Source organism: Oncorhynchus mykiss, chromosome 10 (genome assembly GCF_013265735.2).
Source record: "Oncorhynchus mykiss isolate Arlee chromosome 10, USDA_OmykA_1.1, whole genome shotgun sequence".
Taxonomy (NCBI): domain Eukaryota; kingdom Metazoa; phylum Chordata; class Actinopteri; order Salmoniformes; family Salmonidae; genus Oncorhynchus; species Oncorhynchus mykiss.
In genome coordinates, this window is record NC_048574.1 from 46,278,747 (window position 1) to 46,292,275 (window position 13,529).

At 43.4% G+C, this 13,529-nt stretch overlaps 2 protein-coding genes across 4 annotated transcripts; both read right to left on the reverse strand.

Annotated features, from left to right (window-relative positions):
• Positions 1 to 5: 5 nt before the first annotated feature.
• Positions 6 to 3,099, reverse strand: si:dkey-71d15.2 (SH3 domain-containing kinase-binding protein 1). Of its 2 annotated transcripts, none has more exons than XM_021618729.2 (7): positions 2,578 to 3,099; positions 2,087 to 2,103; positions 1,776 to 1,876; positions 1,269 to 1,412; positions 874 to 1,139; positions 716 to 779; positions 6 to 256 (listed from the first exon to the last, which is right to left on the reverse strand). In XM_021618729.2, exons 1-7 carry the CDS (start codon positions 2,721 to 2,723, stop codon positions 218 to 220), a joined length of 777 nt encoding a protein of 258 aa, XP_021474404.2. In that variant the 5' UTR covers positions 2,724 to 3,099; the 3' UTR covers positions 6 to 217. The 2 variants fall into 2 exon arrangements, with proteins under 2 accessions (XP_021474404.2, XP_021474405.1); XM_021618730.2 differs by having other exon boundaries at positions 2,087 to 2,200; positions 2,578 to 3,084.
• Positions 3,100 to 3,574: 475 nt separating this feature from the next.
• LOC110534078 (serine/arginine repetitive matrix protein 1) lies at positions 3,575 to 12,989 on the reverse strand. Of its 2 annotated transcripts, none has more exons than XM_021618732.2 (9): positions 12,833 to 12,989; positions 11,857 to 11,918; positions 8,494 to 9,177; positions 7,559 to 8,170; positions 5,396 to 5,526; positions 5,135 to 5,240; positions 4,827 to 4,893; positions 4,500 to 4,601; positions 3,575 to 4,304 (listed from the first exon to the last, which is right to left on the reverse strand). In XM_021618732.2, exons 2-9 carry the CDS (start codon positions 11,904 to 11,906, stop codon positions 4,167 to 4,169), a joined length of 1,890 nt encoding a protein of 629 aa, XP_021474407.2. In that variant the 5' UTR covers positions 11,907 to 11,918; positions 12,833 to 12,989; the 3' UTR covers positions 3,575 to 4,166. The 2 variants fall into 2 exon arrangements, with proteins under 2 accessions (XP_021474407.2, XP_021474406.2); XM_021618731.2 differs by having other exon boundaries at positions 8,464 to 9,177.
• Positions 12,990 to 13,529: the final 540 nt, after the last annotated feature.

Sequence of the window (13,529 nt, forward strand, 5' to 3'; positions counted from 1 at the left end):
TTCTCAACATTCACTATAGTTTGTTGAGTTTCATAAATCATTGATAATTCATTTTGTGGGCCTTGGAGGGTGGTGAGGCTTCTTTCCAATCACCTGTCCAACGGATCACAACAAACTGGTCAAACAATTGATAGTCTTTAAACCAAAACAGAGGCTGAGACAGATTACAGCTTGTTCAAACTTTGTTGGGGATGTCATGCTGTTTGAGCCCTACAGCTCATTTGGACTTGTGCTTCTTCATCTGTGCCACCTCCATCTGAAACAAGAACACACACATGTAACAGCAATTGGACAACAGCAAGCAAGCACAGCACAATGATAAGAAATCATTACAACCATTTACATCAATCTGGACTGTAATAAACAGAGCTCGTCTTAAGTCAGGAAAGGTTGGTCATCAAATGTATCTAGAATACAATGCCTACACATTGTATTAGGTGCTATCTAGAACCTAAAAATGGTTATTTGGCTGTCTCCATAGGAGACCCCTTTGAAAAACTAATTTTGGTTCCAGGTAGAATCCTTTTGGGTTCTATATAGAACTCTTTCCACAGATTTCTACATGGAACCCAGAAAGAGTTATGGCAACGGACGAAGAACCCTATTTTCCCCTAATAGTGTCGGTAAACATCTAATCTCTGTAGGTATATCTCCAATAGAGTGATATATTCAGTACTTGATCATATGTAGATGTCTGCTGACAGACACACAGTACCTGTACTGACAAACGAATCCTTTTCTCCTCATCCAACTCATTCATCAGCAGTTGAATCTCTTTGCTATCAGAGAAGAGAAATCCTAAATCAGAGGCACACTTGGAAAACACAATACAAGACATACTGTAGTTACACGCAAAGATAAACAAAGACTTACTTGTGCTGGCTCTTCATCATTTCTACCTCATCCCTCAGGTCCCGGAGCTCTGTCTGCAGCTGTTCTAGGGTCAGTGGGCCCTGGGCACTTGGCTCCCTCCTGGGCTTGGGGTTAGAGGTGAGGTGAGGGGGCAGGGTCACACGCAGGATAGCAGAGAGAGCCCCAGGCAGGAGGGTGGAGAAGGGGTGGGGAACACTGGCAACAGTGGATGATGAAGAGGAGAGCCTTGTGTGCCTTGGAGGGCGGTGAGGCTTCTTTTCAATCACCTGTCCACCAACGCATCATAACAGCACAAACAATTGATAGTCTTTAAACCAACGCAGAGGCTGAATAAGCAACTCTATATTCCACATAGTCATTGGGCAGCAAGCATAGTAAGGTGAAAATGGACTTACAGGTAAAACAGGGGTGTTTATAGGTGCTGTCTGGGTGCTGATGTGTGATATGACAGAGGAGAGGTCCAGCTCCTCTTTCGCCTCTCCCTCCTGTGTAGGGGCCACCTGTACGTCTTCCTGTAAATCCGGGTTAGACTGAGCAGCCTGAGAGGACAACAGAGAAAGAAACACACACGAGTACTGAAAGGAGACGAGGACTTCATTTTTAAAATGACATATCCTGTTATGCGTACAGGTGGTTATTGTAATTGTGTCCCTACAGAATATTGAACACTTCAGTCCCTTTATGAATACTTACTAACACATGTCAAATGTACATGTGTGCATGCATGCTTGCTTGGGTTGTCTGCCAGCTTAAAATGTTAAATTTAACTCAAGGACAAAACGGGACACAAACAGATCTGTGAGTAGTTGACAAGTTCCTCGGAGACTCAACAACCCTATCACATGCTGCACTACTCTACAATAATAACCAGATCAGATATCGGTGTTCAGAAATATACTGACCAATGACAGAATCTGTGACTGAAACCTTTCGTCTTCCACGTGTGCTGCCAATTGATTCAGCGTCTCAGTGACTGAAACGACAGCGTCAAAATCTTCAATGTCTTAGGGAGAAAAAAAACAAACCAAGACGGCATTAGACACAGTTTATTTGATTTAAAGGCTCAATTGGAGGTGGGGGTCATGGAAGTAAAATAACAGAGTATCATAAAAACACGTCAGGCATTCTTCAATTATTGAGCCACTAAATCATTAAAACGAGTTTTAAAAAAAAGGAACGTAAGAGAAGATTGGAGAATGGTTGATTGGCTTACCCGCGGTGAGGGCAGAGCTATAGTTGCCCATGGTGACACAGAAGAACGCCAAGGTGATATGTAGAGTAACAGAATGAAAGAGAGAAAAGAGCTCCAGAAGCTAAGAATTTTTATCTAAAAATGACAGAGTGGAGTGAATAAAGTCAGTGGAGTCTGGTATTTCTCTAAGCACATGTGTCAATCAGAACATGCACGCGTTCAAGCCTATTTTGGAAAGCATCACAATGTACACTTGTCAGATACCAAGAGGATAAGTAAATGCATGAATCGTTCTTGCTCAAGAAAATAAACGAGGCTGCCAACGGTAAGGGACAACTGTTATTTCAAATGTAACATAATCGTACATACTGTGCACACTGAAAAATCAAAATGATGAATCAGTGCATAACATTAGCTGTAACCGTTTGCTACAGAAAAGAGACACCAATCCATTGACAAGATCATATATCTTAGTAGGTGTTCAAGATAGGATTTGTATTGTACATGCTCACCTTGTTCGGCCAGTGTTCCTATCGCAATCCAGCTCCATTGGTGGTAACTCTACACCATTCACCGGTTCCATTGTAACCCAAAAGCACGTTAGTGTGATGAGAGGAGGTATTGCCAGGGCTAAGTTTAGCACAGAATAGTGGAGCATCCAGACATGCTCACTACCAGTAACATTGGGTCCGTCCCTGAGGATGACAGAACTACTGATTGCCGAGCTAAAGATTTGGGAGCATTTAAAGGGACAGACTACAGGGCATTTGACACTCACGCAATTATCCAGTATCTTCAGAGTCAGTTCCACAATTTGAGTTTGAATGGGAAAAGTCAAGAGGAATCGTCATTGTAGTTTGAATCAGGAATATGAAGCGCTACTAGTTTATCATTACATTTTTTGGGGGAAATTATATTATTCAGAGATTAGAAGATATAAATGGAATTCCTGTCTGCCAAAATGTGTGAAACGTTGATTCAAATAATCAAAGCTTGATGAGTTTGAATCAGATGTGTAGTGCTTTTGACCCTGATCTTTATTTATTTTTTAAAACTTGAACAAAGCCTCTTTCTATGAGAAGTTGTATTAGTATAAAATACATAAATATAGCTCAGTATCTGTCTTATTTGTTTTATAGTATTTTTTTGCTTGTTTATCAATGGCAATAATTATGGACCTGACTGTATAAGCTCATTGTGTACTTTTGACTCCTTTATATATGGTTCTTTCTCACTGTCTTAAACTTACTTTTCTATAGTTCTACACCGGTTATTCCCCCAGGGCTTCCTTTAGCTGTCAAGCCTTTGTGACAGTTCTGGAATGCAGCTGGACCCCTGCAATCCCCTCCTTTTAAGGTGACAGCTGTAACCAATCACAGGAAAGGACATGGCTAGCCTACACTGAAGTGGCAACAGCTCGTCTGACTGGTGATCTCCAAGGAATGCAAATGGCACACCCAACAGAACAGTTCTCTCCACCTCTCAAACCCCCCCCCCCTAGTTAGCAAAATGCTAACTAGATCTCCCCAGTCCCATGGAAGGTACATCCCAAAAAGGTCCTACGGGGCCTCCTTCGGCACAAGAGAAACCTCCACACAAGGCATGTCCAGCCAATTATTTGAAATACCTTAAAACAAAATGTTCAAATGAGCAGGACATGCAAGGGGTATCAGTAGTTTTTAACAGGTTGAGAATTATAAAAACACACTTTTGACAGAGAATCATATTCAACAGCCCCTGTGGAATAGTCTTTAAGGACACTTTACAGCAAAAACAAACACATCTAAGCATCGGGGAAAAAAGTGATGCTGGAAAATATAAAAAGAAAAGTCTCCATTACCTCATTTACATGTTATGAGAGCTGTAACACAGTTGTGAAATCACAAAACCATGTCCATAATAACTAGTCAGGAAGAATAGAAACAGATGGCCTATTCTCTATATTTAAAACACATCTTATGTTATAAAAATACACATTTTATGTCTGGTTTTTCTGATGGGCACAGGGACAGTTCCATCTGGGAGCCATCTCCAAGACAACGAGGCAGCCCAAAGCCAGGGCGTGTAACCCCAATCTGTGCAGTCAGTCCCTCTAGTTTGATCACCAGCGGCGGTAATTCGACCCTCTGTTGGGAGGTACACGTTGACGCATCGTCGGCATGTTGCGGTATTTTGACAGGATGCTCTGGCTCTTCCTGAACACTGGCCTCTGAGAGAAGGGACGTGGCACAAAGCCTCCCTATAAAAAAGGAGGAAGAAATTATTTCAGCCAGACTAGTCAGAAATGCAGTCTTTCAGTGACATACAGCTTAATCCACCTGACACCACCACCTATATTATCAATAAGGTCAGGGAGGCCAACAACAAGGTCAGTGGGCTAAGAGAAGTCACTGACCAAAAGTTATAAGCTGTTAAAAAAAAAGAAGCTTCATACCATGAGTGGCTTCCTAAAGGGACCGGGCAGTTCAGGGCCTGGCTTTCTCTGAGGAGGAGGACCTGGTTTATGATTTGGGCTGCTGGGACGGAAGCTGGGTCTCTGTGGGACATAAGAGTAAAGCATGAGCATATATGGTGGAATGGAGTTGATCAAGAAATGGAATTGCTCGCTGAGGTTTCCAAAACTATGGGAGGCAACATTCAAGGTATTGGCATCCCTTGACAGCTTACGCTCATTACAGTAAGCATGTTAGCACTCCCAACACTAAAGCTATGAACATTCAGTTTTCCAAGAGCCCAGTCAAAACCAGGAAGTGCTCCTCACCTGCGGTGATCTTGGATTCCTGAAGGGTCTTTCAGGTGTGTGGTTCTCCTGTGGCATGTCCGTTTGCCTAAAATGGGAAACAAGACAAAGTGAATTATCTGGCTGAATAATCCTGACTGAAACTACAGTTATTGCTGTGTGAAGCCACATCCATTGTTATGCATCATACCATGTAACCCATAACCACAAAGACTTTGCACCAACAAAATGGTTCCAGTTATATTCCATTCATAACAATATGTTCACTTTACATCAACTCTTTCACAATAATCCTCACCAAGTTTCTTATATTTAAATTGGCGGATTACCTTTCTGCATATCTCCAGTCTCTTGGAGAAGGGGAAGGACTGGAGTCATGAATTTTAGAGAAGCGTTCATTCAGCGTAAGTTGTTCATCTGAATTGTAATAGGGCTCTGAAAAGTCAGGCGAGAGTGAGTAAGAGAAGTCGCACTCTCACAATGATTCATGAATTATCTTAAAATTCGCCAAGAGACGTCACATTCCTGTCGAGGGGCATCAAACAAACTGTTAGCCAACATGACTAAACAAAATGTCACAGTTCCCTTACCGGTTTTGTTCTTTGGTGGTCTACTTCTATCCCTTGGGGGGCTGTCCTTTGAGCTGGAGTTTGTCCCCGGCGCTTGCCACTGGGACACGACGACTAGGTCACGAGCCAACCGTCGGTCTATAGAGGAAGAGCTGGAGAGAGACCAGCCGAGGTAGAGGATGACAAGAGATGAGCATCCTATTCAGTGAAGCCTGAGAGGCAAAGGTTTGGTAGGCAGTCAAGCAGAACATTATTACTAGAAGCCTGCACCGTAAGGGAAGATTCCGTCAGTCTAAGCAATGCCCTGAAAAGTTTAAATGGTGTCGTTCTGTAGAACAAAAAATGTAATACGCTAAAACAGACTAGAACAGATATTGGGGGACATGGAATGACAGGAAGTTACATGGTGGATGAAGGGAGTTAAAGGGCAGGCGGCTAAAGATTCATATATAAAATCACTGAGAGTGGAATAACGGTCATAATAAAAGCTGATCGTCACTCGGGTACTTACAAAGAGCATGTTATGTCCATGGTTTCCTAACACTGTTTTTCCAATGAACCCTTCACTGTGTGAAAACTGACATGTATGAAATGGACAAGTGATGCTGGTGGTTTTGATGACCCGGTCTCTTGGGGTCCACATTTTTAACTTGAAGTGAAGCTCAAAGGCTGTCAATCCTCTCCAGTTCAAACGAGCCATTCGTCTATGATCGGTGATTTTCAGTTGAGCCTTACTTCTCTTCGTTAAGTTCAGTCTCACTTCCCAAATCGCAACTCTCCTGCAATCATTGGACATTCAATTTCAAAAGGGTATGTTATTGTGATCTTGCACTCCTGTCTGGTACAAGCAGTGTGATCAATTCAAATCGAGATCGTCCGTCTTCGGTCAAAATTCACCAGTACGCTTCAATAAACAAGCAATCTACAGAGCACGGTGTGAAGGAGCTTGCACTTTGTAGGAATGGATTCCATTGTTTACACGTAGACATCCAATTGTACTTGTAATCCCACCATTGCTGTGATGAGATTCAGTGTACTGTACAAAACAGTTTCCCACTGCACATGTTTTGCATAGATGCAGATTTGATGTATTCTTTCATGCAGAGAAAGTCCACTGTTCACCTGCTTAGCCAGATAAGGTTCCGTGTGATGTTAATGTACAGAGGTGTGGTCCATTATCGCTTCATTTGTTTCTTGTAGGTCTATTGGACATTTAATGAGTAATGATTCTAAAATCACTTTTTAAGTAGTGAGTCAACTGCATGGCTGCATTCTGTCTAAGAAATACAAGTAGTATTGTATGCATCCATGTATTACCAGAGCATAAAAGGGGCCAACAGTTCAGGAACAGTAGCACACGTTGACCTCATCCTTGGACCATTGAGTAAATATTGATATGAAGATTCCTCAGCGGTAGTGTCCTCTCCTCTTGATGCTGTACAGCCTCAGAGCTTCTGCCGCATGTTGTCAGTGGCAGTGTACTATCCCCAAAAGTCCTCTGGATGGCATCTTCAAGGAAGCTGCTGCATATTCCAATGCCATTTGAACGTTATTGCTCAAACTGACTTCCTGCGAGCTAAATATCCCTTTGTCAACTGGCAGATCGTGTTACCTAAATTAGTATGACAGCTGTCCGTTTCAGAGTCTCCTCCTACATAGGTCACTTCTCATCCAGGATAAGAAAAGCATCTCCTTTCCTACGAGTCATGTTGGTGTGCAACTACTGTGGCATTTCAGCGGATTTAAGGGTAATGGTTTTGTCCCCAGTCCTCTTCACAGATGGACTCTTCTGAACTTCTGTTCTGTCTGGGAGGGGGGGGCTTGCTGCGTGCGTGAGTAAGTTTCTTCAACTCTTCCACTTGGTCAGAGAGGGACAGCACCACTAGCTTCAGACCCCAATAGCATCACAGAGGAACAGGCCTCCCATCAACACGTATGGATAGGGCTTTTCTAGCATCTTTCAATCTGACATTAATGAACAGGCTGATATTAATTCAACTTTGAATGTCTGGCACCCAGAAGAAAAAAAAGGGGAAAAAAACACTTGTGAATTATTCTGTTCACTGCCAGAGGACTTTGGACATTTGATTTCAAAGCGTAACGGATTCAGGACATCGCCGTAACTCCATTTCCTCCAAACATCATCACGCCCCAGCTCCCAGAGTGAGAAGGAAGATACCGTACCTGTGTGTGCTCAAGGCGCGCTGAGAGTCCACATGTTCCTTGTGTGACTCAGAGTTCCTGGAAGACTTGGCAGGTGACTGATGAGTTATGGGCCTCTTCCTCAGCGGCCCAGCCTTTGCTTGGAAACGCTCCTGCCGAAGAGCGAACTTGGATCGTGCATTTGCTCTGGACGCATGCGGACCTTCCTCTTCCTGGTTCTCGATATCTGCTCCTCTGGGTCGAAGTGGAGGTGCTTTAAGCCGCATCACAGACTCCGCTCTAATTTGACGCCCCTTCATCAAGCGACTCTTGTCCATGAGAGACAAGGGACGGCCACCAAATCCCCTAGAGAAGGTTTGTGAGATCTCTCTCCGAGGGCACTTTGGATGACCATGCTCCAGACCAAGGCCTGGTCCGCACTCCTGGAAATTCCGCTTGTGAGGTTGTCCACTTGGTCTTTCCTGCGGGCTGTTCTGGTAGAAAGAAGATGAAACGCCTTTCCATGCGGGGGATCTGTGGGGAGGGTGGTGAAAGCTGCCTTCCTGTGCCCACTCAGCGCTGCGGCGTCTGCTGCCCTCCCTCTCCCTTCCCACCACTCCATGCTGTTGCCTGGGATCTCGCTCAGCAGACCACCTGCACATCCATCACAAACAATACAACAAATGATTACATTGGAAGATCCATTATCGGAGGACGCAGGTTTAGCGTTTCTTTATGGTGCCCCTTCACTTTAATGCCATGATACAGGTAGGCGTAAAACCTTCAGTGAGCATATACAAAAACTCTTTCCAGTGGCAGGCGACCAGCGCATTAACACCAGATCACCGCATTTTACAGTTTATTAGCATTGTAACACTGAACGATAATTTTGACCTCTGTAGTGTAGAGGACTATGTGAGTTTACACTTTCTCTCCATTTATTTTACCCAGCCCATACTGCCTCTTCACTCCTGTACCTCTCTGGATATGGGCCTCTGCCATGAAACTCCCGTGGCTTTTTCTGGGGGGTGCAAGAAGGTCCACGTTCACTATTGTGTGGGTGGGGAAAGGGCCCTGGCCCATTCCAGCGCTTCCCCCCGCGACCTGGGTGCTCAAACAACCTTTTCCCGGGGCTATGGTGTGGCCGGGCACCCCAGCTCCTATCCTCTTCATGGGAAGGACCTGGGTGCTTGTGGGGGCTCATGAAGGAACTGTGGGTGGATGGTGAGGGTGGCAGCCTCCTGTCAGGGTGTTGGCTATGGTAATGGTGTGGTGAGGGGGATCTGTGACCTGGATGTTGTCCATGGATAGGTGCTCCCCTCTGGCCCTGGTGCCATTGTGCAGGACTGTGTGGGGAGGACCTATGCTGGGCTTGGGGAGGGCAGTTTGGCCTGGATGGGGGTGCCCTCCTGTGGCCATGATGGGGGTCCGATTGAGAGGGGCATGTGTTGAAGGAATCCTGGTTTTGGGACCTCCAATGATTGAATTGTCGCTCCCGTCGTTCTCCCATCAGTGTGGGACTTTTGGCAAAGTGAGCGTGTCCTCTGCCTCTCCAGCTTGGAGGGGCCTTTCCTCGGTGGCCCCGGAATCCTCTCTGACTCCCGAGATGAGGGCTGTAATGCTCTTCGTGTGGCGTGTTGTTGTAGCCACCCGAGTAAGACCTGATGAATAACAAAACAGTCTTAAGAATCCATCCACACAATTCATATTCTTGTCTACACTTAAAATAGTGCTACTTAACATGACTTCCAAATATCTCTAACGGTCGCCCCAGCGTGAGTTGTTTTATGCACGTGATGTCAGAATGCACTCACTGTTCCAAAATGTGATTATTACACAACAGGACAGTTAACTTGCAGGCAGCGAGTGTTATCTATAGGTTATTATTTTCAAACAAGTTGTATTTTTTAAGTTTGAATTGAGGCGTGTTCCCGCCTCATTGATTCACATAGAAGTAGCCTATTTCAGCGCTGCGGACAATTTACGTTTGAGGATTGATCGCGCCGGACAAACTTCTCTCTTCGAGGAGAGCCCACACACTTCAATATGTTTGCGCCGATCAAGTAACGTGAACTCACGTAAACTCGTACATCGCCTTGGTCCGTACAATTGCCCTTATTTTAGCGCCCCAAAAACGTAATACTTCCAGATCAACTGTAATGTCAATACTATTGTAAAGCACAATTTCTCCCCTTTCCAACAGAATCAATTACATGACCTAAACACTGCCCGTTTCTGCATAATTCAAGCAGGCAATGAGCCCCGTCGGGTCTTTTTAAAAATGGCGGGTGGGGAAGCGAAATGCGACATGCGTGATAGTGAGACGGAGAGATTTTGTGTGGGAAAATTGCTTTTTTCCCCACTCGATCTGTCCAACTTATCACCTCTAAAATGTAAATAAAACACTATAAAAAGTTGATATAATGTGACATTACATACCTATTTGAAGGTTTGTGTCGAATTTGAGTCTGGTTTTTAGGGCGGTGCTAAAGTGATCTTAGAAGTAAACAGCGGCTTTGAGAATGATGATCGCTTGCAGTGACGCAAAAAATGACTATCCCCCCTTACCCCCGTCACTGTCCATTTCTTGTTTTTAAAGTATGAGAGAAATGCTACACCTGGTGGAGAGAGATTGTAAGACAGAATTAGTTGCTTTATGTGTGCTGTACGTTACGACACGTCCCGATGTAATGGAGGGTCCATTTTTTCAACTTTTCTCCAATACTATAGAGCCATTAGCATGTCGATCAACGCTTGAATAGAAAACTAGTTCACACCCCCGATTTTGAAGTCAACACAGTCGCTACAGTCCCATTCGTTTTCTTTGTAGCCTCGTTTGAATGTTGTGGTTGCACACATTGGTACGGAATGGGGTGAGTTTACGTTATGGAGATACTTGCACAAAATTGAACATTTTCTGGCTGATGCTCACATTGCCTTGTTTTCCATACAAAGAAAAGTTCCTTATTTTCTGTATATTGTGTTGACGTTTCTACTGTAAGCGCATACATTGTGCACCAAACATGCATAGTGTATTTACAGTTTTATTCACGTTTTCAAGTACTGGTGAAAACCTGAGAAAAATCCATCCAGGAAGTGGCATTTTTTTAATGTTTGTAGTTTTCTATTGAATGCCAATGCAGTATGCATTGACTTAGGACTCACATTGCACTTCCTATGGCTTCCACTAGATGTCAACAGTCTTTAGAATTTGTGTCAGGCTTGTATTCTGAAAAATGAGGGAGTATGACCTCTGAATGAGTGGACACTATAGTGTCCCAGAGCTTTTTCATGCGCCCGACCGAGAGCGCGCCTTTCTTGTTTACCTTTTATATTGACGACGATATTGGCCGGCAGAAATATTGATTATTATGACTAAAAACAACCTAAGGATTGATTATAAACATCATTTGACATGTTCCTACGAACTTTACGGGTACTATTTGGATTCTTCGTCTGCATTTGAGCCTGTGGATTACTGAACAAAACTGAGGTTTTTGGATATAAACATGGACTTTATCGAACAAAACTAACATTTATTGAGTAAATGGGAGTCTTGTGAGTGCAACCATATGAAGATCAAAGGTAAGTGATTCATTTTATCACTATTTCTGACTTGTGTAACTCCCCACTTGGCTGGTTACTGTTTGAAATTATTTGTCTGCTGGGCGCTGTTCTCAAATAATTGCATGGTATGCTTTCGCTGTAAAGCCTTTTTGAAATCTGACACCGTGGTTGGATTAACAAGAAGTTAATCTTTAAACCCATGTATAACACTTGTAGGTTTTATGAATTTTTATCATGAGTATTTCTGTTTTTGAATTTGGCGCTCTGCAATTTCAGTGGATGTTGGCCAGGTGGGACACTAGCATCCCACGTACCCTAGTGAGGTTAACTGACTTGCCTAGTTAAATACAGGTAAAATAAAAAAATATATGAAAAAAGTTTGTCAGCCGATAGTTATAAAAATTTGACCGCTTGTGTTATGTCAATCTTTCCTCAGTTAACACTAGGACAAATGCAGCCTACATTTTCTGGTTTGGATGATTGTGTTATGCTGCAGCTACTTCTGTGAATGTCTGAACATTGCATCCAAAAATAAACTGGTCACATTCTGGACATAACTTTGTAGGGACTGTGGTTGTGAAAAATGTCTATGAAAAAACAGTGTGGCCAGCTCAAATGCCGATTGATGCGTCAATCGAAACTGGACGTTCTAAATCAGTGTTCTAGCCCTAACGGTTTGAGCGTAAGCTGCAGGGACCAATGTAGAATGATCACACCCGTTTGTTGTTGTTACGTAACCTTGTTTGTTGCAATAACTAATATTCTGCAAATACCTGGGCTTGAACCGAGGAGGTCCGGAGTGATGTCTGACCATCTTTGGCATATACGGAATAATCTGTAGAAAAGAAACATACTTGCATTGACAGAAGTGACAGCGAGTTTTAAACAATAAAGCCTAGTTAGCGGACTTGGTGAAACTACAGGTAGCTAACGTTAACCAATGTACAGATTTAGTTACTACCAACACAGTTTTTAACCCCAGAAACGTAACATGGCAAGACTTCCAGGAACCCTTGCGAAGAAGACCAGGGTTTGATTTTGACGGCCTGCACATGCGCAGTTCGGCGTGAGACGACCTTTCGACCAAAGACTTTTATTGGAGAAGCAGTTTCTGCCTATCTTCATACTGTCTTTGCTACGAACTACACCATCGAAGAAATAAGTAGCTCGCTAAATTAACAAGCTAAAGCACATCGACATATGCAGCCATTTTAAAAAGGCAAACATGTTAGGAAGTAGTTGCTTGTTAGGTACATGGGTTTGTCAGAAAAATGCGACTAACTTAGTTGTAACAGTTACTATAAAAGTAACTAGTTACTAGAAGTGCAGCCTAACTGTGGGGAAATGTGGGATAACGTTGACTAAACGCAGCGTGCCAAACAACCTCGACTAGCTAGCTAAAAGGTTGTTCGCATTGGCAAGATATCACTAACGGGTTACCTATAAATATTTTAAACGATATAACTAGACAAGTCTCGCCAACCGCAAGTCGATCGCGCTTGTTAGCATTTAGCTAAATAACCAACATGGTGCAGTTGAAATGATTTGGTTATTTGTACACTAAACTGGCTAGTCTAACGTAACGGTGTAGCTATTGTTGGCTAGCTAACGCGTTAAGCTCCCCAAATCTGTGCTGATGTTAGCTATGCCGCTTAGAAAGGTGAACTATTCTTGGATACATCCACATACGACGAGTTGTTTTTAAATGGGACATTACAAATTACCAAATTAATAATAGCAATAACTTACCTTTCAGTTTGTGTTGAAATAGCGTTACTTTCAATCGCCTTCGTTCTGCAGTCCGGTACAGGGAGGGCTAAGATTTTCTAAACCAAAGATAGACCAACTAAAGTAAATATAGACCACAGCCTTTCGTTTCAAAGGGAACAAATGACCCAAAGTGGGCAGAACAAGCATCTAGCGTCATTGGCATATTTCCGTTAAGGAACGCCTACTTTGTGAAGTACGCGTGTGCAAAACCTCCAAACAAAGCGATTTTTAAACAACTTTTGCAAAGGGTAAAATCTACAAACCGTAGTCCACTCTGTTCATAATATACTAGTTTTGGGAACAGAAAACTACTGAGATCAAATGTTTCAGCAATGAGAGCATTTACAGAATCTCTTTCCAGCCCGCCTGTGGGGCTTCCTCTCACTACCATATTTGGTAGTGAGTGGAAAACGCCTAGCGGATGCTTCACATTTTAACATCAGTGAAATATCTGTCTCATTGTTCTATCTATGGGGAGGGTGTGCTGCTGCAAACACTTGAGCTGTCGCTCGGAGCCGTCTTCTTCTATGGTATTATGGCGGTCCCGTGCCACCACCCACTTCTTTTTGGGATTTAGTTGGGGGATCGCGTCCAACTTTTAGGTGCATACACCACCACCTACTGTACTGGTGTGTGAGGCCATTCAAATTATATTATTAGATACAACAATACAAAA